The sequence below is a fragment of the Suricata suricatta genome, chromosome 10 (genome assembly GCF_006229205.1).
Source record: "Suricata suricatta isolate VVHF042 chromosome 10, meerkat_22Aug2017_6uvM2_HiC, whole genome shotgun sequence".
Classification (NCBI taxonomy): Eukaryota; Metazoa; Chordata; class Mammalia; order Carnivora; family Herpestidae; genus Suricata; species Suricata suricatta.
The window spans coordinates 23,150,480-23,175,317 of record NC_043709.1 but is presented as its reverse complement, the minus strand read 5'-3'; the positions used below and the strand labels follow the sequence as shown (position 1 = coordinate 23,175,317).

The 24,838-nt window shown below is 37.9% G+C and overlaps 1 protein-coding gene across 3 annotated transcripts in view; it reads left to right on the top strand.

Annotated features, from left to right (window-relative positions):
• The first annotated feature begins 305 nt into the window (after positions 1-305).
• Positions 306-24,838, top strand: part of NEDD1 (NEDD1 gamma-tubulin ring complex targeting factor) — a 53,267-nt gene continuing 28,734 nt past the window's right edge. For 2 of the 3 annotated variants that reach the window (XM_029954777.1, XM_029954775.1), the window contains exons 1-5: positions 306-374; positions 3,054-3,197; positions 7,045-7,139; positions 11,611-11,727; positions 15,743-15,883. In XM_029954777.1, coding sequence (XP_029810637.1) covers positions 3,062-3,197; positions 7,045-7,139; positions 11,611-11,727; positions 15,743-15,883 — 489 coding nt within the window. In that variant the 5' untranslated portion in view covers positions 306-374; positions 3,054-3,061. Of the gene's footprint in view, positions 375-506; positions 759-3,053; positions 3,198-7,044; positions 7,140-11,610; positions 11,728-15,742; positions 15,884-24,838 lie in introns of those variants that run through there. The other variant, XM_029954776.1, reaches the window with a different exon arrangement.

Below are 24,838 nucleotides of genomic sequence, written 5' to 3'. Positions count from 1 at the left end.
GAGTGTTCGCCCAACCCCTGTACTCGCAGGCTAAACCCAAAACCGCGCACCGAGTCTAGCCTAGTGCCTGGCACACAGCGGGCTGTCAGCGAACAAATGAACCACAAAGGTGCCGAGCGCCTTCCTCGCTGGGGCGTGCAAGGAGCCGCCCACGCCCGCAGTTCCCGCCCCGGAGCTGGGGTAGCTACCCAGACTGGAGACCGAGCACCGCCCCTGGCCCCGCCCCGCCAAGCCTAGCCACCCCTTCTCTTCTCCGCATGACACCACTTGAAGGCGGGACTTCCGGTCGCCTAAGTTTAACAGTCCGGGCGGGAGCCGGAAGCCCAGCGCCGGAGAGGGCCGCGCCGTGGCCCCCGGTGTGCTGCGGCTGAGAGGTGAGGTTCTGTAGGGCTTGGGGTCAGCGTGGGTTCTCCCCGCCGCGTCCCCGCACACCGCCGAACCCCGTCCTCCCTCCTGCCACCTCAGGGGTGGGTGGAGCTTCCCAGGCTGCGCGCCCCCGGGCCGGTCCGGTGCTCCGGACAGTCGTCGGGCGGGGGCGCGGCGGCGGGTTTGGCGCGGAAGTGCCTGGGAGCCTCGGGCCGGGGGCGCGCACCTCGGTCGGCGACCGTCCCTGGCTCGGCCCGAGAGGTGGCCTGGGCGGCTGGGGTAGGTTGGTGGCGGCTCTGAGGGATGTGCTGCCCCCGGAAAGTTTGCCTCTTCAACACCGGCCGCCTCCCGCTTTTGTAAACCTCCAGTACGACTCCAGTGCATTTTATAAGGTAACCGCAGTTGAGCAAGTTCTGCAAATAGAATGCACTTTGGGTGAATGAAAGTTGAAGAACTTTTATTTGTTTAAGCTAAGTGTTGTAGTGGATTTTGTCTTTTTTCACGTAGCCATTGTCCCTAAATCCGGGATTGGCTGCCCTTTGCCGCCTTGTGTCTTGACAGCTCTCTTTGGGAGGCTGGTGTAATTTAATGCCTCCCCCTTAGAGTTAAGTGCTCAGTTCCCAGAAGACTTGAGGTGGGCGGGCACATGGGCTCCTTCCCCGCTGCACTTGAAGAGAAAGAAACACATTAAGTGACTCTGCCAAAGGCACTGTCCTCTAACTTTGGGACAGATCCTTTGAACCCACTTTTTCAGAAGCCTGGTTTAAGTGCTCTTCCCACACTACATCACACGGGCTCACCACGAATGGTGGAAGATTATGGTAAAGGCGTTTTCCATTTGCGTTTCCTGGGTTTAAGAGATTGCCTTCCCAGCACTGGATTGTACCTCGAGTAGGGAACCAACACATGTTACATGTCAAAGCGCCAAATCCAAACACTGTCGCATTTCAACAGACGGCTGAAGGATTTTAGTAGCCCTATATTTTATCCAATGAATGAAGCATAATGAACCACAGAAGTGACTTTTCTAGTTAACAGAAGTTTTAGTCTTTTTATAAACACATTAAAAACATTTTTTTTGGTCTAAAGGGCCCTGTAATTTATTATACCTTTCACTTGGCCTCTAAAATAGGATATGCTGGACATAGACCTGATGCTTTGTTGATGACTTGGGAGCCTGTCTGTGACATCACTAATACAGCGCTGTACTCTTACACTGTCCACACCGGGAAGGTGTAGAGGGTACATTTCTAGGCCCCCTTCCTTTCCCTCTTCTTCCATGTATTTTTGAGGGTATTTTTTCTGACTCGTTATGCATTACTACTTGATCTTAAAGCATTTGCCTAAGGCAGCTCCTTTGCCTTCTTTTAGGTTGCCTTGGTTTATGAAATTACTTTGTCTGAATTATGTTTGAATTACATACTGTGAATAAACAATGTGAGTGGGGGCATTGTAGCCCAAGTATTATTGGTTTAGGGACTTAGACATCTCTCTTGGCTGTATTTGCTAATTTTGGAGTTATTTGGAAAAACTGAAGTCTGGATTTTGACATGCAGGGGTGCTACAGTTTATTACAAATTTTTAAAAGATTTAGGGATTTCTATTTTTTGAGAGAGGGAGAAAGAGTGCATATGGGTATGTGCAGAGGAGGGGCAAAAAGGGAGAGAGAGAATCTTTAATAAATTTAGTCTTTAAAGAGAATTAAATTTTTTTTTTTAATGTTTAGTTTTGAGAGAGTGCAAGCGGAGGAAGTACAGAGAGAGGGAGACACAGAATCCAAAGCAGGCTCCAGGCTCTGTCAGAGCCCGACACGGCTCAAAGTCACAAACTGATCATCACCTGAGCCAAAGTTGGATGCTTGACCGACTGAGCCGCCCAGGTGCCCTTGGAGAGAGAATTTTAAACAAGTTCCATGCCCAGCAGAGAGCCCACCTTGGGATCCAGTGTCAAGACTATGAGATTATGACCTGAGCTGAAATCAAGAGTAGGGTTCTTAACCGATTGAGCCACCCAGGCGCCTCAATTTAGGAGGTTCTATCCAGCAGTTGTTTATTGAGTACGTACTGTGTGCCAGGAACATTTCAAGACTGATAATAAACAAGACAAAGTCCCTTTTCAAGATTATTGTTCAAGTCAGGAGAGGCAGACATGATTGTGAGAACAAATAAGTTGCAAATGGCAGAAAATGCCATGGAAAAAGATTAAACTGCATACTGGGCAACTGGTATGGGGCTGCTTCAGCCATGGTGGCCAGGGAAGGCCTTTCTGAGGAGACATTTGAGCTCCGACTAGAGTGAGGTGAAGGAGAAGACCATGGGAAATCTGGGGAAAGAGCATTCCAGGGAGAGGGGGCAGCAAGTGGAAAGACCGAGGCAAGAAAGAAGGCCAGGGAGTTAGGCAGCGCTGGGGAAGAGGGGTAGGAGTGTGACACCAGGGCCGGGTCATACAAGGCTTATCGAAGAGGTTGGATCTCCTCATAATTGCTATGGAGAACCATTGGAAGGCTCGAGCGAGAGAATGTGATTTTAGAAGGATCGTTCCAGCTGCTTGGTGGTGAGCACCCAGTCTGGAACAAAAGTGGACAAGTAGAGCCACTGGGTTTAGAGTAGATCCTTCATTTTAACTTTTTTTTTTTTTAACCTATCCTTAATTGTTTTTTAAGTATATTGTTTTAAAACTATTTGCAGGTGCAGTCATGCAGGAAAACCTCAGATTTGCCTCATCTGGAGATGATGTTAAAATATGGGATGCTCCATCTGTGACATTGGTGGATAAATTTAACCCACACACATCACCACACGGAATCAGCTCAGTGTGTTGGAGCAGCAATAGTATCCTTTAAAAATAAAACCAACAAAAAACACTTTTTGTTAGGCTAAATAACTAGTATCAATGAAACTTTTGCATGTGACCAATAATAAATATATTTTGATAGCTATGAAAGCTAGATAGATACAGAAAAATAGGAGTTTAATAATACATCATATGAATGTGTGTGTGTGTATATATATATATGCTACTAGATCCAGACCATAGACTTAGTTTCCTCATCAACAGTTTGTCATTGAACCCAAATGGAATAAGGTAGGTAATGGTGGGAAAACTTCTGAAAGGTTTGGAATGAGTTTTTGCATCTACATTTGGATATTTATGGATCTAGTCTGCAAATTAAAGACCAAACTCAAAGGCAGAAGCAAAATTAAATTTAAAATACAAATCAAAACTTTTCCACTTATCCTCATCTTACTGAGAATGCTCTTCTATTTCTCTTCTTTTCTATGATGAAAATAGCCCAGTTTCTCAGAGAAATTGTCTAGATTGGATTTTCCTAAGTTTTTCTACATTTCTGATTTACTCCCTCCCTGTCTTAGTAAGCTCCAAAGTGTGGATAAGAAAAATAAGGGAATGAAGCTTAGAAATCAGAATTTCTCAACCTTGCACTTTTGACATTTTGGGCTAGATAATTCTTTGTTTTGGGGGCTGTTGGGTGCCTGGTGGGGTGTTTAGAAGCCTTCCTGGCCGTTACTCACCAGTGCAGGTAGCCCTCGGTAGAACCACTGCTGTAAACAAAGTGCTGTGAACATGTTCTATAAACTTGGTATGCTAGACGTTGTCATTCTTTTGCGTGACTCACAGACTATCTCCTAAACAAATTAAGTTTAATGTATGTCTTATCAATATCAAAGTACTCATATTCTGTTTGCTGATAAAAGTAAAAATATCAAAACTTTAAAATATAACTGATTTATGAACAAAACAAGTTTTCATGCCCAACCTAATTGTTCTTGCAAATATGTAACAAAAGTGATGACTTTTTAATGAATTCAATTTACCTCTTTTTCATTCCTTGATTTTGTATTAAAGTAGGAAAATAAATTACTATTAATGAAACTCATGGCAAAGGAGTACATTTAAAAAACATTTTTTTTAATGCTTTTTATTTATTTTTGAGAGATAGAGAGAGTGCGAGCAGGGGAGGGTCAGAGAGAGAGGGAGATACAGAATCGGAAGCAGGCTCCAGGCTCTGAGCTAGCAGTCAGCACAGAACCCACGAACCGTGAGATCTGACCTGAGCTGAAGCCAGACACTTAACCGACTGAGCCACCCAGGCGCCCCAAAGGTGTACATTTTTGAAGGGCTTTCCAGATGTGTAATGGGGGGGAATATTTTATGTTACAAATTTTTTTAACGTTTTATATGTATTATTTTTACATTTTATTTATTTATTTTTTTAACATTTATTTATTATTGAAAGACAGAGAGAGACGGAGCATGAGCATGCAAGGGGCAGAGAGGGGGACACACAGAATCTGAAGCAGGCTCCAGGCTTCGAGCTGTCAGCACAAAGCCAGACGCAGGGCTCGAACTCACAAACCATGAGATCATGACCTGAACCGAAGTCATGTTTACTCCGACTGAGCCACCCAGGTGCCCCATGGGGGAAGAATGTTTTAAAGAGAGTGACAAATATGTGAAGCTGCTTCTATTATTAGGTTTTTATTTTGTGTGGAGCTTAATTTCTCTGTTATTTACTCTATAAGAAAAAAGTAGAAGTTCTTGGTAAGATTTAATATTTGAGGTTAATTTTTATTCCAAGGAATTTTTTTATTAAAAAATTTTTTTAATGTTTTTAATTTATTTTTGAGAGACAGAGATAGACAGCGTGAGCAGGGGAGGGTCAGAGAGAGAGGGAGACACAGAATCTGAAGCAGGCTCCAGGCTCTGAGCTAGCTGTCAGCACAGAGCCTGATGTGGGGCTCGAACCCATGAACCATGAGATCATGACCTGAGCTGAAGCCTGATGCTTAGCCAACTGAGCCACCCAAGGCGCCCCACCAAGGAGTTTTTTTTAGAAGTTGGCATCTGCTATTAAACCACTTAATGTTTTCAACAAAATGGATGTGATTATGAGGTAGTGTGGTATGACTTTTGGAACCTGCTCTTATTTCTGTATAGTTTTCTTGTACAGGTTGATACATACACGAAACTTTTGTATATAGTCTTATTTCTAATGAGGCCTTGATCTTGTCCTTGGAGGTTAGTTACCGAAGAACAGGTACTTCCCAGGCTCAGCTAACCAAGCCAGGCTTAGCCTGGATTCCAGGAACAGGATTAAGGGTGAGGTGTCAGGGAACTGAGTTCTTTTGGCCCTCTTAGGTAATGTTCCTCACTTTCTCCTGACTTCAGAAGCTACAAGAGAAATAAAAGAAGTAGATTACCCTTTTATTTTTTCTTTCTTTCTTTTTTTTTGGAGTTCATAAAGTGTTTAGTTTATTTCAAATCAGAGCAACCGAAAATATTTTCCACCTTGGATTATGTTCAACTGTCTACCAACATAGTTATCAAACATAATTTGAAATATATTCTGTGGAGGAAGTAGCCAATGAAAGCAAAAAGTACCCAGGGATCATGAAAATCCTAATGCAGCCTTGGCTCCTCATTCATTCAACCACTGAAAATTAATTAAGCTCCTAGTATTTTTCAGGCACTGAGCAAACCGATATGGTTCCTGCCATCAGAAGCTTTAGTTGCAGCGGGCGCCTGGGTGGTTCAGTTGGTTAAGTGTCTGACTTGGCTCAGGTTATGATCTTGTGAGTAGATTACCCTTTCGTACTATCTTTGTTCAGGCCTTTCTTTTCTGTATTCTAAGGAGAAAAGTATCAGTAAGTAGAGGATGAAGCCAAGGAAAGGGAAATGATTTGTTTCTCTCAGTGCTGTAATATCTAAGTAGGAATGATTTTTTTTGAATCGTGTATCATAATAAAATCACAATCCATGGTCTGTTCGTGAAATATATGAATGTTATGCAAACCATCCAAAAATAAGGCAGTTAAGACTTCACTTGTTAAAAAGCATAGATTTAAACTTCTGATATTTTAACTTGTTATGACTCTCAAAATTAGACTCTTGTTCTTGAGTATGTTGCGTTTAATCATTTTAATTTAAAAATGCTTAATTTACATTGGTATGTGTTTACTGATTGTTCTCCATATAATTTCTGTAAAATAAGGTAATATAACTTTAAGTTAAATTTATTTAAAATTTAATTTTAAATTATTTTAAAATTTAACTCGTCCATGGCATAAATTCACAGGCTCAGCTATTTAACCACATTTATTTATATTTGCTATATTTACTGTTCTGTTTATTGTTAATATTTTTAAGATTGAAACATTCTATCATAAAAACTCCAGTTCTAAGAATATATCAGGCTTTGTAGTTTTAGTGGAGGAACAGAAGACTAATGTGGATGTTTGCTTCCTAGATTAAATTGGTACCAAGCACTGTGTTAATAATAAATAACTGTCTGGAATGGTGTGTATAGATGAAAAGGCTGATTAATATTTGCTGATGTTGCTTTTATCATGATCTCATTCTTGAAGGATAAAATTAGACCTTCTGGCCTATTCTTTGAAAATGGAGTAGTATTTCACTTGGGTAAAATAGCTTTCAAGTAATAGCAAAGCCAGAAAGGATAGCTCTTCCCTGCGGTAGTGGTAAAGAGAATTAGTCTTAGTAATTAGTAACCTGAGCCATTTTTGAAAGCTGGTGTATCAGCTATATCCACTTGCTTGTTGTAGGTTAGTGCACTTGCTTTTATCATAATGATTCTTACAATAATAGACTAGTGCTAGAGATGCTCATGGATTGTTTGATGCTCCATAACTCTTCATGTAGATAACTTTCTAGTGACAGCCTCTTCCAGTGGTGACAAAATTGTTGTTTCAAGTTGCAAATGTAAACCTGTTCCACTTTTAGAGCTTGGTGAAGGGGTAAGTGATTTTTTTAAAGCCTTTTATTAAAAATGTTAATTCTACTTGGGTGGTAACTGCTGCTTATGGTGCTTGCAACTAAATATAGAGGTGTTTAAAAGTATTATTTTTAAAATTTTTTTAAATTTATTTTTGAGAGACAGAGAGAGGCAGTGCAAGCAGGGGAGGGTCAGAGAGATGGGGACAAAGAATCTGAAGCAGGTTTGAGGCTCTGAGCTAGCTGTCAGCACAGAGTCCAACGTGGGGCTTGAACCCACGAACCGTGAGATCATGACCTGAGCTGAAGCTGGATGCTTAACCAACTAAGCCACCCAGGCACCCCAAAAGTATTATTCTTAACCTAAGCTCAAAATAATATAATAACACTTGAAGAGGAAATTGGTACTGAAACATCTTTAGGTAAGATAATAGCAGATCCAAGGGGAGCAATGAAGACTTAGATTTTTTCAATGAGTCACTCACTTTCTCCATCTCTCTGTGGGAGATTCCTTGGTACTGCTGCCTTTTTGAAGCCCAACCCCTAGCTAGGTTAGCAGGTGGATTTGACCCTAAGAGTCCAGCGATGTATCCCCATCTTTACTGACGTTGAGCTCAGAACCATCAGCTAAGGCCCCCTATGTGAAGGTAGTTTCTGCTATAGCTTCTGTCCTAATGGGACCAAGGGGCCTGCCTGAGTCTCCCCAAGCTCTCCTAGAACAGAATGGCTTTGTCAAACTGAGCTTTGGTCCCAGTGCATTTAAGTGAAGTTCTCATTGCATATTGTTTCTTGTTTTGTAGATTAATCCCTCTGATTCAGAATAATGATGGTGTCTTCATTGTTAGTCACACACACTCCTTGAAAGCTGTTTTTTTAAAAATAGGTTTAAATAAAGAAGTGCAAGTAGTTGGTAGCCTCTTCTTAATTTAAGTTTCACAATTTTCATAGTAGGTCACAAACCATAATGAACTGCCATAACTTTACACACTGGAATAGGAAAGGTAGCCCATTTACAAAGAACACAGGAAACGATGGAATACGAGCTCTAATTTAAAAAGGACTTTAGGTTTCTATCCATTCCTTTCTTGGGAATTGACCCAAGCATCGATTCCAGCCCACAGATGTTGGAGGCTGGGGCATGGAATGTCTGCTAAGGGTAGATATGATATTTGAGACACACTGCCTATTCAAATTCAGTTAAGTAAAATTGAGGCAGAGAACATCCCTGGTCAATAAAAGGCAAACTGGTCTCTTCAAGAGCAGGCAGAACATCTTAGTCATATTTGGATCTTTAGATACTGTCAAACGTGTCAACATGCATTTGTTGAATTGAATGTCAACATCAAAACAATTTAAGGTTCCCTGTCAACCACAGTATATATTGTGCTACTTCTATGCATTATGCCTTAGAACAGCTTGGGAACTGTGTTGTTGTAGTTGTTGTCATTGTCAAATATGAGAATAACAGATGATGTTCACAAATGTAACACAGTTGTAAGGATTTTGTGAATATTCCATATCAGTTGCTAGAGTTCCCTTTCCTACATTTAAGAAATGACAGAATACAGGTGGATGGAAGGTGAGGTTATTTCTTAAAACTTGAAACTGCTTTGATTTAATTTGTTTATAATAATATTTTGCAAACATTGATTTGTTAGCATTTATTAGTAATTTCTAGTAACATGTTAGTGTGCTGATAATCTTTGCTTTGTAGGACTCAAGTCCTGTTACTTGTGTGCCATTTGAGGTATTAGACCGTCACTACTTGGGAAAATAAGATTCTGTCATACTTACTTTAACATAAATTTTAGAGCAGAACTTTAAATTTATATTCATTTCCTTTTATTTCATCTCACTGGAGTAAACAAATTGGTATTAATAGTATTATAATGAATATGATAGACTATTGTATAACCTAGACATTTGACCAGATTTTATTTTAGATTTTAAAAACTTCTCCCATTGCTTGTGTCTTAGGGTACAGGATTCTTATAATCAATCAATTTTCATTAATTATTTAAGTTCATTAGCTACATTAATAATGCATCAACATAAAAAAGATCTTCTATCATCAGGGTAAGCCAGTTAAAAACATAGGTTTTGTTCTGAGTCCTTAGTAATTTGAATTGTTTTTGATGATTAAACTCCTAATACATTGATCTTTGATGGACACCATTCTTCTCTGTTTTTTTAAAAAATATTTTTAAATTTATTATTGAGAAACAGAGAGAGACAGAGCATGGGAGGGGCAGAGAGAGGGGAATTTACAGAATGCAAAGCAGGCTCCAGGCTCTGAGCTGTCAGCACAGAGCCCGTTGCAGGGCTCGAACCCACAAGTGGTGAGATCATGACCTGAGCCGAGGTTGGACGCTCAACCGACTGAGCCACCCAGGTGCCCCTCTTAACCTATTTTCTTTAACAGTTATTTGGAAAGCTCTTAGCAAACTGTTCTGTTTTGAGGTGATAACCAGATTCTATATCTTACTAGACTGTTTAGACCAAAGTCATTTCCTAGAATGGTGTCTATAAAGGAATTAATAGCAACTATACTGAAATACTGATGTAATGTGCTCCTGATATTTTTATATGTGTTAGTAATTTTGACTCTTGGTCAGAAATTTCAGAACTGGAAGAAACCTTGGGGGAGGGGAAGGGGGTATCTGCACCCTTTTAAGAATCCAGTGCTCTCGAAGAGGATTAAAAGTACACTTAATTGTGATGAGCTCTAAGTAATGGGCAGCATTTTTCAATTACTATACTGTATACCTGGAACTAATGTAACACTATATTGGAATTAAAAAAAAAAAAGAAACGCTTTTCTGAGCATGGGGTGATTTTCAGATGCATGGACTCTTAAGGTAAGAACGATAGCTCTTATCCTCACCTCTCACTTCTCAGATGAAGGAACCTAAGCTTAGGAAGGTGAGATGGTGAGATGACTTACCTAAACCTACATAGTTTGCCTTTTAACTTTTAAGTAATAAAATGTCCTCCTTGGAATTCATTTCTTTAATTTTTCCCCAAAACATGCAACTAGAGGTGAGAACAATTGTTACTGTAGTGTATCTGAAGGTTAAATAGGAAAAATAATATGCGACATTGTGTTTTACTTGTAGCGTAGTTACTGGTGGCACGTCCAGGTAGATGATGCCCATACTCATAGTGAGAGAAACTTGATGACCTCTGTATTTTTAGCTGTTTCTGCCATAAATATTTATTGGGCATGGAAATGGGCTTTGTGCTAATGAAACTGACATTCTGGGGGGAGACAGACAATAAACTACCCAACAATACCCAGATAGTGGTAAGTTGTGTTAGATTGTATTAAGAAATTGAGATAGCAAGTTACATTAGGAGACAAGGGAGGTCTCCTGAAGAGGTAGCATTAAAGTTGCTGTCTGTTGACCAGAAGAAGTCATTCAGCCAACCAAGGTTTGGGGAACTTAGCTTTTTAGGTAAGAATAGTTGTGTGGCAGCCTTGAAGCCAATACAGAGCTGTTACGTTTAAGTACTAGAAGAAGGGGAGTGTGGCTGGAGAACTAGTGGGTGAGGAGGGAAATGATGAGATGAGGTAGGAAGGGATCAGATGAAGAGGGCATTGAAAGGCGGGTTAATGAGTTTGGAATTTACTCTAGGGCTGATTGGAAGCCATAAAAACTTGTTAAGTGGGAGAGTCATGATCTGATTTGCATTTTTTAAAGGTCATCCTACTTGTGGAGCATAGAATGTAGGGGAGTAGGGTTGGAAGTGGGGTGCCAGTTAGGAGGATGCTGCTGTTCTGCGGGTTCAGATTAGTGTGCTGGTGGCAGCAGTAGATAAAGAGGGGGTCTCTGAGGGGTTTATGTTTGTGTTGGAATTTAAGGAACTTCCTGTAGATGACAGGGAAGGAGTAAAGGAATCAAGGGTTAATTCTCGACTTTTATATTGAGAAACTTAGTGGATGGTGTGTTTACAGATGTGAGGAAGACTGTAGAGTCAGGTTCTAATGACCTGATGTTTGAGACTTGGGCTCCGTAGGGGGAGACTTGGGGGCACGTATTTTGACTTCTATAAACTTTCCCTATTTGTAAAATGAGGGGTCTAGACGTTCTTAAAGTTTATTCTAGGTTTAGTGTTTTATGAGCTGTGGGTTGGTCCTCATTAAATATATTCTCTGGAAGTGCAAGAGTAGATTTTAGTGAGGGAAATAGTAAGGGCAGTTAAGCCCTGATGGGAGGTCAGGACCTGCTGATGTTCCTTAAGCTTCCTCTGTCCCCCCTGTTCTGTGGAAGAGAACACGAGTCGGGTTGATTTCCTGGAAGCCCTTTTGAACTTATTACAAGCTGTGGGATGCATATGGAAGATGATGAGAGGTGAATCTTTAGGAGAAGTCTTCACTTGTTTATCATATTTAATTCAACAAATGTTTATAAAGTACTTACTAAGTGTTGGATGGGAATTGAAAGTCAGCTCTGGGCTCTGTTAAATTAAGGTAACATGTTTTTTCTTTAATAGCAAAAGCAGACATGTGTCAGCTTAAATTCCACATCTATGTATTTGGTAAGCGGAGGCCTAAATAACACTGTTAATATTTGGGATTTAAAATCAAAAAGAGTTCATCGCTCTCTTAAGGTAAGCAACTTGTTTTTTAAAAATCCTTATAGTAATGAGTATCTTATGTTTAAAGTAGTTACCACACTTCTAATTTTGAGCTTTTATGATAAAAATAAGAAGCTTCAGAATCGAAGTGAGATTTGTTAGGGAAAATAAAGATGCTGGTTAGAAAAAATTTTTTTGTCTACTTTTATCTCCATATGTCACCAATGCATATTATTGGTGTTTAAAACTTTTCCCTTAGTTTTCACTTAGTCTACTCCTTTTTGAGTGAACCACTTCCTTCATTTTTTTCTTAAGTACGAGTTGTTGTCATGAGAGATCTTTCTTTACCTCTAAAAAAAATGAGAGTGGTTTTCAGATGGCAGTAATTGGTCTAGTAATTAGAGTTGGGATTCGGCTTCTTAGTTCTCTACTATGTATGATTGCTGCTGTTTGTGTTATTTTTGTTTGTATGTGTTTTCATCTTGGTAATGGAATATTTTCTAAAATAATTTACTATTTATAATTAAGGTTTCTTTAAATGGTTAGCTTTTTGCAGTTTCACAAAATAAAAATATCACATCGAAGCTTCTGGGTTATGATTGTTTTGGAATTCTGCTTTTCACTGTTGTGTACTTTTAATATTTGGAAACTCATCTTTTTTGTTTGTTTAAAAAAATTTTTTTAATGTTTATTTACTTTTGGGAAAGACAGAACATGAGCATGAGCAGGGGACGGGCAGAGGGAGACAACAGAATCAGAAGCAGGCTCCAGGTCCTGAGCTGTCAGCACAGAGCCTGTTGTGGGGCTTAAACTCACAGACCATGAGATCATGACTCAAACCAAGTCAGAATGCTTAACTGACTGAGTCCCCCAGGCACCCCTTGGAAACTCATCTTTAAAGTTATGTTTCATTTTAATATGTTTTTTAAAAACTTTTAATATGAAAAATTCTGAACATTGATATGTGTACACACACATGCAGAGGCACACACATTTAACGTCAGACTTCAATGATGATCAGCTCATGGCCAATATTATTTTATCTGTGCCCTTATCTTCTCTCTAATTAGATTATTATATAATATCAGCCTCAGATTATTTTGAAGCCAATACAAGGCATCATTATTTGTTCATGCCAAATGTCATTGAGTTAATTCTTACTAGAGAAGTTGTTTACAGAAGAATGATTTTCTCTTAGAATAATTGAAATATAATCCTGTAATTGCCACTTAAAATATTACCTTTGTCAGTTCATTATTTTAGATATTAGCTAAACTTTGAAGAGAATTAAGGATAATTCAAAAGTTGCCAAAATGAGAATAGCTAACTTTTATTGAGGTCTTCAATATACCAACCACTGTGCTTAATATACGTTTATTCTTGTGTCTCAAGAATTCTGTAAAACAGGTCGTGTACCTGTGGTGGAGCTCAGTCTCAGAGAAGTTAAAGAACTCAGTGTCAAACAATTAGCAATGACAAAGATGAGATGCAAACTCGATATTATCCATTGTTTAATGTTGTAAATTATGAAAGAATTGAATTTCACCTATTTAGAGGAGGTACGCCTACTATGAGCAGAGGATATTTTACAGAATTGAAAACAGATTAGACGCCTATGGCCAGTTTTTTCATGTATTCTCACTCATTGTAGGAGCATCACTTACGCCTTTAACTCCTACTCCATGAAAGTTCTACTTGCTTTTCCTTCCACAGTTTTCCCAATTATTCCAGATGGTTTTCTCCTCATTATGTGCAACTCTTAGGGTACTTCATTTTTTTATTCATTCAGTTAAAAGTATTTGACTAATTGTGATAGTAGGAAATCTTATCTTTCACCTTGGGCTCTCTTCTCTGTGGTGCTCTCCCTGGTTGCACAATTTTTAGCACTAGGTAGGTGCTTACTGAAGATTTACAGAATGACTTATTTTCCACAGTTAAAATAGGAAAGACCCTGCCTCTTTATAAAGTCATAGAAATTGTATTGGACCCCAAGTTCTTAATTTTCCAAGTGGGAACAGGCACTAAATGTCCACTCTCTTTTTTTCTTTTCATCAGACATTTTTTTCCTTTGGGTAACAATTTTTTCTTTGATTTAGGAAAGAAATAAAATGTAAAGATATCTCCAGACATGCAGGGGGGCCATTTGAAAAAACTGGATTATAGGTGGAATATTATAGCTACTATTCTTAATGTTACATTAATCTAATTATTAGATACAAAAGTTTGTTTCTATTATTAATATAAATGGCAAACTCTTAAAAACTACTCCTAACTCTTTCACTTTTCTCTGTGCCCACTAGATAGCTCTAATTTGGTTTTGGAAAATATAGTGTTTGTGAACTCAGTGTATTTAAAACCAGTTTTATTTCCTCCAAGTGGATTCCCCTTTGGATTTTGGAGATGGCCTAGTATACCAAGAAGAAAATAGGCTTTGAGGTTTGACCTGGAGTTGAATCCTGGGTCTGCCACTTAGTAGTTATGTGAGCTTGCACAGGTTTCTTAACCTTTCCGTGCCTCTTGTAGTTAACTCATCCATAAAATAAGAAAAGTGACCTTGCCTCCTAGGATTCTTCTAAGGATGAATAATAATTCATAAAGTTCCCAGTATTAGTAGGTATTCAGCACATGGAAACAGCTGCTGCCAACCACCCCTTTCTCATTCTGGCTTTGGGGCTTTTGTTTTTGCTATCTTGCATTTTGCATTTCTGGTTTCTTTCTCCTTTCCCTGCTTAGGGTTAATTTTTTCCTTAAGGTGGAACTCTAGCTTTATGTCTTCCACAAAGTTTCCTCTGTCAACTCAGGTCACCGTGATGGTGATGGTAATGGTGATGCCTTTTTCTCTTTCCTAGGACACTTTGCCTCTACTATTCATTTAGCATTCCTTCTACCATTTTCATGTTAATTCAAATGTCCAGTCTTCTTGTCTTCTTGATTAAACAGTGATTCTCTCAAGGCCAGGGACTCTCATAAAAGTCAACTTGCTGTGATTGTTACTTGTTAGTGGAAGGGAGACATAAAGCTATCTAGAAGATTACCTTCCCTTTTGTCTCTTGTTTCAGAGTGCATGGTCATTATTGCAGTCATAAAAACTACATTTCTGTTCCTTGAGACGACTTGATGTTGTTCAGATAGTTTCCTACTCATTTGAGTAATATTTTTAGGTTATTTGAGGAAAATGTTAAAGCAAAATATTAGATTCACAAATATGTATGTGGGAGACCAGCCCACGCACCCCAGTCGAAAGGTCCCTGAGTAGGGAGTTGGTGTCGGCGCAGTATCTATAAGAAAGAAGACAACGTGAATGGTGGTAAAGCCACACTTTACTAAGAAAGTCAGTCTTATATACCATAGGTGATTACAGTTTTTCTTTAATGATTACATGGTTTATGGTCCTTGAAAGAGTAAAAACATGTTCTGGGAAGTATCATTTTTTATCACAGAAGAGAGAACAGCCATGAGAACAGAAGTAAAAAAAAAAAAAAAAAAACCAGGAATGAGGGAGTCTGTCTCTCAAAGAATCTTCTTTTCTTCAAGGCCCTTTAGGAGTTATGTCTGGGCAAGACACTTATTATCCAAAAAGTTAATTTTAGAGGATTGTGTTTGCTCCCAACAGCAGGCAATGAGCTGGGAACAGAAATAATGTTAGGGAAAGCTGGTGTCACTAACTGACCCAAGTTGATTCAAAACGTAAAGGTATATACCTTTTTTGCTTTTGCAAAGCAACGAGAAAATCATAGAGAAGATAAACAGAAGCCACATGTGCAGCCCAGGAGGCCAAATGTTGTTTCACAGTCTTTCGACTTGTTCTGCAGCTTCCCAAATAATTCTCCTGCGCCCCAGAGGCATAGCCATCAACCGTCACTTAATATAGGTTCTCCTGTGCACCCCTCAGCAGTGCCGTCGACGGTTGCTATGTGGGAGGTTTTTTGGCCTACTGGGCCCCAACGTACGTACTATTGTATAAAAAAAATGAAATTTACAAGAGCATGAAGATGTGCGGTGTGAAGGTTATGTGGCAGTGTACTTAACTTTCATTTGTTTTTTTCAGGATCATAAAGATGAAGTAACTTGTGTTACCTATAATTGGAATGATTGCTACATTGCTTCTGGATCTCTCAGTGGTGAAATTATTTTGCACAGTGTAACCACAAATTTATCTAGTACTCCTTTTGGCCATGGTAGTAACCAGGTACAGTATGGGTTTATTCCAAACAGAGTTGATAAGATAGATTTTAAATTATATTACATGAGGTAATGAATTTTCAATTAAAAATGTTTTCCATGTTTTATTTATTTTTGAGAGAGAGAGCATGAGCAGGGCAGGGGCAGAGAGAGACAGAGGAACCGAGGCTGGCTCTGTGCTGACAACAGTGAACCCAATACAGGGGCTCGAACTCATGACCCGTGAGATTATGACCTTAGCCAAGGTTGGATGCTTAACCGTCTGAGCCAACCAGGTCCCCTGAATTTTAAGTGTTTAAAATTATTTAAAATTTGCATCTAACTTGCTTGAAAAACTTAAAGCTAGTTGTTTAAAATGTTCAAATAACAAGGTAATTCATGCTAGATTATCTTGCTTATGTGCATTCAGTTATGCCATTCAGTAGTCACATGCTCCTAGAACAGAACTACATAACAAAATACAAACAGCTGTTGGTAGGTCACATCTGAAACGTGGATATTAATCTTGCTATGACATCACAGTTATAGAAGCATTTCATACTTCAAACTGTATTAACTGTAAGATGATATGTGTGTTCACAAATGCTGTTTGGTGGGCATGGGTAATGGAGTGTGTTGAGGCACAGGGTAAATTGAACATTGTTTTTCATGTTAAGTACTTGGTAGTTAGAGGACCAAACTTACTTAGGTATTACGGGTTAGTACAGGAGTATTTAGGGAAACTTTATGAAGGAAAATTAGTCAATTAAAATATTTTTCCTTATAAAAATAATTATATGTAAAATTCATAAAAGAATAAAATAATTATATGTAAAATTCATAAAAGGATAAATTCAGTTACTCAAAAAAATCTAACTCTTGGCTAACCTTCCATGAAATTCTCTACAGAAATTTCTAGTGAGGTGCAATCTCTTTTAATCCTTACTTTTTCTTGTGATCACTTTTTCCCTAACTGTTATTAGATAAAATATGGGAGCTCTTCACTTTTGAAAAGCAGCTTTTGAAATCATTATTTGAATGATATGTATTTAGCATTTAAAGAAAATTTAATGGATATTAAAAATACAGAAAGATTTTTCTCAAATTTCTTATGTATTGGGGAATAAAAGAGATAAAAAAATATAGATGATATTGTAGGTGATTGATATAAAACAATCTTATGGTGATTCAGAATAGTGAGAGAAAATTATCTGGGAATAAAATAGGGAAAATTGAAGGAGAGAGGATTTCAGCTGTGTCTAATGCTTAAATGATTTTCATTTTGTTTTGTTTTTACGATACCATAAATTGACTGCCATTAACTTGATTCTGATTTATATTAGGGTTAGCTCTGTACATTCCCATGTTATAATTGGAACCATGTCTTGTTTCTTTGTCCTCAAACATTATCCAATTTTGTACTTCATATGGAAAAGGTCCTCCATAAATATGTGAATGGATTTGCAGATAACAAATATTTTAAAAAGCTAATATAGAACTTTAGGAGAAGAATATTTTAGGAATATAAGGAGGAAATCAATGAACAAAAACAAGGACGGAGGAAGGCACGTAGGTTCTTTTATAGGGCCAATGTCAGATTTATTGGAAAGGTAAGTATAGAATCATGTTCATGTGGAACTTCGGATGCCAGGTGAAAGATTCGGCTTTTATTTTGGAAGGCATTTAGGTTGCTAATCAGAGTTTTTGATTAGTTGAATGTCAGAATCCTAGAAACCTTGAACTGAAGGAAAGCCTTTAGAGGTAATTTAATTTTCTGCCTTTTATGGATGCAGATAAGTGATTTGCCACATAGACTGCATTAATATTTTCATAAAAGCTGGAAGTAATATTTTGTTTTTGTGATTCTCTTTTTAGTTATTTATATTTTGATGATGGAGACAAAAACTTAAGTCCATAGACATGGGTACTAGTGTGAAAAACATCTTAATGTTCAAATGTCTTGCTTCTTAAGGAAATTGGGTTTTTTTTCTCTCCTTTTTTTCAATTTTTGGTATATTAGAAGCATGAAACATTCAACTGTATAAATTCTAGGTTGACTCATTAGTAACAAAAGGTCAGATACCTTACCCTGTATATTCTTATATTTCAGTTTTTATTATATCTTACTAGAGAGGTTTTTTTTTTTTTTTTTAAATTAAAACCAGACATGAAGGAATAGTCTGAAAACATTAGGTTAGTTACTGCTCTTGGCTTTATTCCATGTAAATTATTTAAATTTCTAAAATTGAGATATAACTTACACAGTAAGTACATACATCTTAAGGATACAGCTTGATGAATGTTTATATATACATACACCTGTGTATACCTACCAGGATCAAGGTATAGAACATTTCTGGCACATCAGAAGACTCCCTCTTAACCCTTTCCAGGTATGACATCATATTTCTTAAAACAACTGGATGTGTCTGGTTTCTTTTAGTCTTCAATATGTTTGCTTTGTTGAATGGAATAGTACTTTATACTGTTTTACTGCTGTGTGTTTTTCCGTTACATGGATATGCTGCAGTTTGTTGATGGACATGAGAATTGTTTTTAGTTTTTAGCTATTACAGTAAATCTTCTGTGAATATTATTGTATATGTCTTTTTTTTTGGACATATGTTTCCATTTCTCTTGAGTAAATAATCAGAAATGGGCTTGTGAAGTCATAGTGTAGGCATCATGTTTTACTTTATTAAAAAATGCGAAAGGATTTTCTAAAGTCCTTGTGCCATTTTATGCTTCCACCAGTGCTGTTTGCGAGATTCAGTTGCTCCATTTTTTTGCTAATACCAAGTATTGTTTCTTATTAATTTTAATAATTTTGATGGTTGTGTGATGGTATCTCATTGTGGTTTTAATTGGCATTTCTCTGTGTTAAGTAAGTTGAGTGTATTTTGGGGTGCCTGGGTGGCTCAGTTGATTAAGCGTCCAACTTCGGCTCAGGTCATGATCTCATGGTTTGTGGGTTCAAGCCCTGCGTCGGACTCTGTGCTGACAGCTAGCTCAGAGCCCGGAGCCTGTCTTCAGATTCTGTGTCTCCCTCTCTCTCTGACCCTCCCCTGCTCACGCTGTCTCTCTCTCTCTCAAAAAAAAAAAAAAAAAAAGTTGAGGGTATTTTCATGTGCCTTTTTCTGTGACGTCACTGTTAACTCTGTTCCTCCTTTTTGTATTTTGTTACTTCTGTTTTTTCTAATAGATTTATAGTTTATTATATATTTTGGATGAAGCAATTTTATGGATAAGCATGTTGCATATATCTTCTTTCAGCCTACAGCTGGCCTTTTAACACTAACGCCTCTGTAAAAAATGAACAGAGGGGCATCTGGGTGGCTCAGTCAGTTAAGCATCCAACTCTTGATTTTGACTCATGTCATGATCTCCTAGTTCCTGGGTGCGAGCCCCACATCTGGCTTTGTGCTGACTGTGGAGCCTGCTTGAGATTCCCTCTCTCTCCCTCTTTCTCTGCCCTTCCCCTACTTGTGCGCACTCAGTCTCCTACTCACTCTCTCAAAATAAATAAATGAACTTTAAAAATTTTCTTTTGAATGAGTAGAAGTTCTTAAATTTAATGAAATGTACTCTAGTATATCACTTTCTTTTTATGGATGCTACTTTTTGTGTCCTCTTGAAAAAATCTTGTTTGCCCCAAGGTCTTAAAATAGTGTCCTTTGTTTTCTTTTAGATAAAGCTTTATTGTTTTACTTTTCCAATTTGTATCTATTATCGCCCATTTCAAATTAATTTTTGTGTATGGTATGAGATACAGGGTTTAGCTTTCCATACGGAAATGTAATTATGTCAGCATTATGTATGGCAAAGGCTGTGTGGTAGCTCTGCAGTGAGTGCCGGTGGTAGAGGGTTTGGAGAGCATTCCAGGCAGAGGTTATCACCTTCATAGAATCCTGACTACAGTTTATTGTGTTTCAGGCACTGTGATTATTGCTTTATATTGTTTTTTTCATTTAATCTTTGCTACTCACTTGTGAGATACATGTTGTTCTCATTTTACAAATGAGATTATAAGACTTGGAACTTAGTATTTTGAAGATCTACTCTTCAAGAGTGGTAGCCTGCTTCCTTTGGAATCTCTAGCTCAAGAACAGCTGAATATATAAAGGTTTGAGAATACAAAACTTCTGGAGACTTTGCAGTATTCTCTTGTCACTTTACAGATACTTCAAAATTCTAGGTGACAGATCGTTGTATTGTTGATTTTCAAAGGATTTTCACTGATTAGTTGCATAGTAAAACTGAATTTAAATTATCTTCTTGTTGAGGAAAACAGTAAAGCTCTAGGCTTATCTCTTGTGCCAGGTCTCCTGAGATTTTCATGTCCCTCCTGCTTCCTGCTAGCACAGGCTGGCATCTCTATAAGATCTTTTGGTGTAGTTCTGGATGTCAGGTCCCACATTTATTTGGAGAGCTAGCTGTCTGAATCCTGGCAAGTTACTGAATTCTCAAGCCTCCTTTCCGTTATCTGTGCAGTGAAAATGAGAATATACTTTCAGTAGAGCTATGTTTTTGTTAGTTTATTTTAAGGACTAAATGAGATGCTGAATGTGTTTAGCATAGTTCCTAATGTTTGGGTAAAGATCAGTGAACTTTGTGAGCTTTTAGTGAATAATCATATTAAACCATTAAAATAACTTTTGTGAGTTACTTTCCCAAACGGGTGTGAATATCTTTGGGTTTAATGGATTCCCTCAAAACACCTGCTAATTTGCCAGTTGTAACTTGCCCTCAGTAATTATGCTTTGTATTTTAGACTGAGAAAAAGGAGAGCTTTAAAGAAAGAAATTGAACTGGAGCAATTTATTTTTTCCCCTTTCCCCGGAACAAGTGTTTGTGTATTTTTGTTTAAATATTTTTGTATGCTATATTACTTCATTTTCCTCAATACCTTTAAAACTGAGTGCATGGGCTAGGCAATACCAGTCAGTCCCTGTGTTTGTAACTGTGCAGTTCTGGTTTTCTTAGTGAAGAAAGTTACAGCTTTCGTGATTCTGCATACTTATGTTTCCCTTATACAGGCATCGTAATTGAAATCTTTGGAGTGATTTTTTTCCCTCAAATGATTCTGTTATGGCATACTTTATCTATTGGTGACTAGAATAGCTTGCTACTTGAGCATACATTTAGAAGTTTTTTTCTTAGAGTTCTCAGAATTCATTTAAGATTTCAAAAATATTAAATATTCATCTCTTAAATTTTAAACAATGTTCATAAAAGTTTTAAATCTGTCAGAAAATTGATATAATTCAAATCATATACTGTTGCTCAGCCCAATTTCTGTGTTGACCAGTTTTACTATAGGCAGAGTCTAGCTTATTGAGAAAAATAGTTGATAGGGCACATCTGATGATTAAAATTTAAAATTTATGTTTCTATGAACAATCAGGATAATCTTTAAAGATTAGCAAATTGATTTCTTAGCAAAAGTGACAACCACGGAGTGTCACTGAATCTGCAGTACACTGAATTTCATATCAGAAATGAGATTACCTATATTTAGATCTTAACTTTGAAGTGTCTGAGCTGAACTGAAGCTCTTAGTTTTATGTGGGCAGCCTCCCTGCCTCCACCGGGCTGCCTGCTCCCGGGCCTGCTCGCTTACAATTGCATGTTGCTCTTCAGTAGGCTCAGAGAGACTCAGGTTCTGCAGTCTGTTAACCTGTGTCGCCTTTCACAAACTGCAGTCCTTTTCAAAGTAGTTACAAAGTGGATCTGTTTTATTGATTCCTTAGATTCAAAAATGATTTTTTTTTCCTAAACACAATTTATTGTCAAGTTAGCTAACATACAGTGTACGCAGTGTGCTCTTGGTTTCTGGAGTAGATTCCCATGATTCGTCCCTTACATACAGTACCCAGTGCTCACCCCAAAAGTGATCTTTAAATGCAGCAAGCTTTTCATGAGATTTTAAATATAATGTATTTCAGTATATGTTAAATTTTATTCAGTGTGATTTTTAATATTTTCGTTGTAGATTTTTTAAGTTTTAGTAAACCTGTTTGAATCCAGTATGGTAAATATAAATAATTACTAGTGACACTTAAAATAATATTTTTGTCAAGAATATGTTTAATTTTAATTGGTTAACTTGTTTCTTTATAATTACACCTGAATTTAGCCACTCAGAGTTTGACCACAGAGCTTTCTATTTAGAATAGTGGTCTCCTTAATGTTCCATAGGAGCATTGATATACAAAGTTTGCATGATAATATGTCCTTGAAGTATTTGATTAGTATTTGTATATGTTTACCTAGCCCGTATAGTATGTTCTTTGAGCAGTTTTATAATTGTCATGTTGGCATAAAATAAACTCCTGATTTATATCTTTAATATATATACTTAAAGGCTATTTTTTTCTATATTTCTCTTCCAAATTTTTCTTAATAGGAAGAGTGCTTTCTTGCAGTGTTACTGTGTGCAGCTCTGTCTTCCTTCCATACCTAGAGTCATTCTGTCAGTCCCATCTTGTTTTCTGCCTTTTGCTCAGTAGTGTTCCATCTCGAGTATTCTCATTTTACAAGTCTTCATAACTGTAATTTTGTAATGGCTCCATAATAGCCCAAGTTCAAATGCCACAGTTTATCTAAACATTCCTGTATTTTAGATATTTTCCAAAATTTTATAATCACAATGAGCACCATATATTTATTAATATTATTTCCATAAGTATATGTTTTCTGTTTTTTACTTTTTCTCTGAGGTAACAAATTCTCATTCAGTGTAACTCAGAAGTAGGCTCACATTTTTTTCTTGAGGGACTTGAGTGTGTTACTCCCATCAGTTTTGGTCTCAGATGTCTAATGATAATTTTAGTAGTGTTTCCTTATAAGTCACTTGTTCTTTTTCCCTAGATGTCCAAAGCATTTTTTTTTCTTTAAAGTCCAGTCATTTTACAGGGTACCTAGGTGTCTCAGTCTGTTAAGCATCCGACTCTGGCTCAGGTCATGATCTCACGATTTGTGGGTTCGAGCCCTGCATTGGGCTGCTGTCTGCTGTCAGCGGTCCTATCTTCTGTCCCCCGTCTCTCTCCCCTTTCCCCTCTAGCTCTTTCTTTAAAAAAAATAAGCATTAAGAAAAAAAAAAAAGTCCTGTAATTTTATTAGACTATATCTTGGTGTTGATTGTTCTGTATTGCTATTCATAGGGACATGGTGTGCTCATTTAATATTTCAGATCTTTCAGGAAAGTTTTCTTGAGTTACAGCTTTTAGTAATTTGTCATTTTCATTATGTTTAGGTTTTTTGTTAGATCTTCTTTAGTGATTTATTATTTTCAAATCATTTTAACTTTTTCCTTGTTTTTCTTTTTCAAAAATTCTTTCCTTTTAATCTGTCCTTAAGGTATTATCTGTTGTGTTTAATCATTCTTGTGTTCCTTTTAAATTAGCCTTCATTTTTGAAGAGACTTTAAAAATTTCTAATTCTTTCCCAAGTTTTAACATCTCATTTCTAAGTCTTCTAATTCTGATTTATATTGGGTTTTTTTTTTAATGTCTTGTATCATTTTATTTTCCTTTTATGCTGGAGTCCAGCTCCAGCAGGTCCAGGGTTCCCCTGAAGGATGACGGTGTAGGTGAGAGAGACTGAGAGAGCCTTGAGTTTCATTCTGGTCACCAGACGGGCACCCCTGCCCACCTGGCAGGTGTCTCCACCATTCTGGCAGGCATCTCTGCCCTGGCTGGTTCTCAAGCTTTATTTATGGCAAAAGGTACAAGGACCAGAAAGAGCAGTAAATGATTTCTCATAGATAAGTTTTACAATTTTCCAGGACATGGTTTCTGCAGAAGTTACAATTCTAGTAGTAATGATTGTCATAAAAAACTTAGCTAGAGGCACTCATGTTGTCATAGGTATTTTTTTTTTTACAAAACCTCCGTTCTAGCCTTAAGGAAGCGACCTTTAAGAGGCAAACAGCATTGTTTAGTAAAGGTCAGTTTTTTATGAGTAAGGGTCATTAGGCTGTTTATAACCCTAAGAGAAAGTTTCCAGAGAAACAGGTTCTCAGGAGACTTAATGCCTGCTCTCACAGTCCCAAAGATGATTGATACATTTTATTGCAGTAGTGACTATCACAAAGGCGTTCAGGCCCAGAAGGTAGTCAGCTATCAGTTAATTGCTTAGGGGAAAATTGTATGTTGCATTAAGGTGTATCTAGCTTACTCATCCTTTCCCTGACCAGGTGCAATCATACCTCAGGGACAGGACAGGGGGACAGGCTGCTCCTGACACTAATCAGCAAAGTACTCTGAGGTTTGGTGCCCAAGCAGAAATGAAAAGTTTCAAGAAGGTAGATTTTGGGAGCTATCTGGGGGCAAGAGACTGTGCAAACTTGCTGTACCTTCACCAGGAAGTTTCGTAAGTTCAAATAGCTCCCAACACTTTTGGTCATTTCTTGAGAATGCCTTTCTCATTCTCTCTCTTCTCATGATAACTTTGTATGGGTTTTATCTGCTAAGTTAGTTTCCCCAGACTTCTACACAGGAATGGGGTTCAGGGTATCTTTTCTAGCTTTATAGAGCTCCCTCTTGTTTTCAGTGTTTTTTTTCTTTTTAATGGCAGCCTGTTTTCTGAGGTTGTCTGGCTTTGGTTTAACTCACTCACTTATATGTGAACTTTTGCTCTCCTTCAGCTCTGTTGACGCCATCCTATTCAGGTTAGCTTCCATTCCTAATAGTGTCTCTCCTTAATGTGGTGCCCTGACCTGGGAGGGCGCTTGGCTTGCCACTTTGGGGAGTTCATTGCGGTTAAACTGCTCTGGCTCTTCAGACCTTTCTGCACACCACTGTGTAGTCCTACAATGCCCTGGATTTTCCTGGTTTCAGCTGATGCTGTCAGATTTGTCACCATGCTTTTTTTGAAATGTGGGGTGATTTGGGGCTTTTCCCGTTCTCAGATCTGTTATTTCCTTCTGCTTCCTTTTGCACAGACACTAATACTGTGAAGGACTTGTGGCTGCTAATTGACT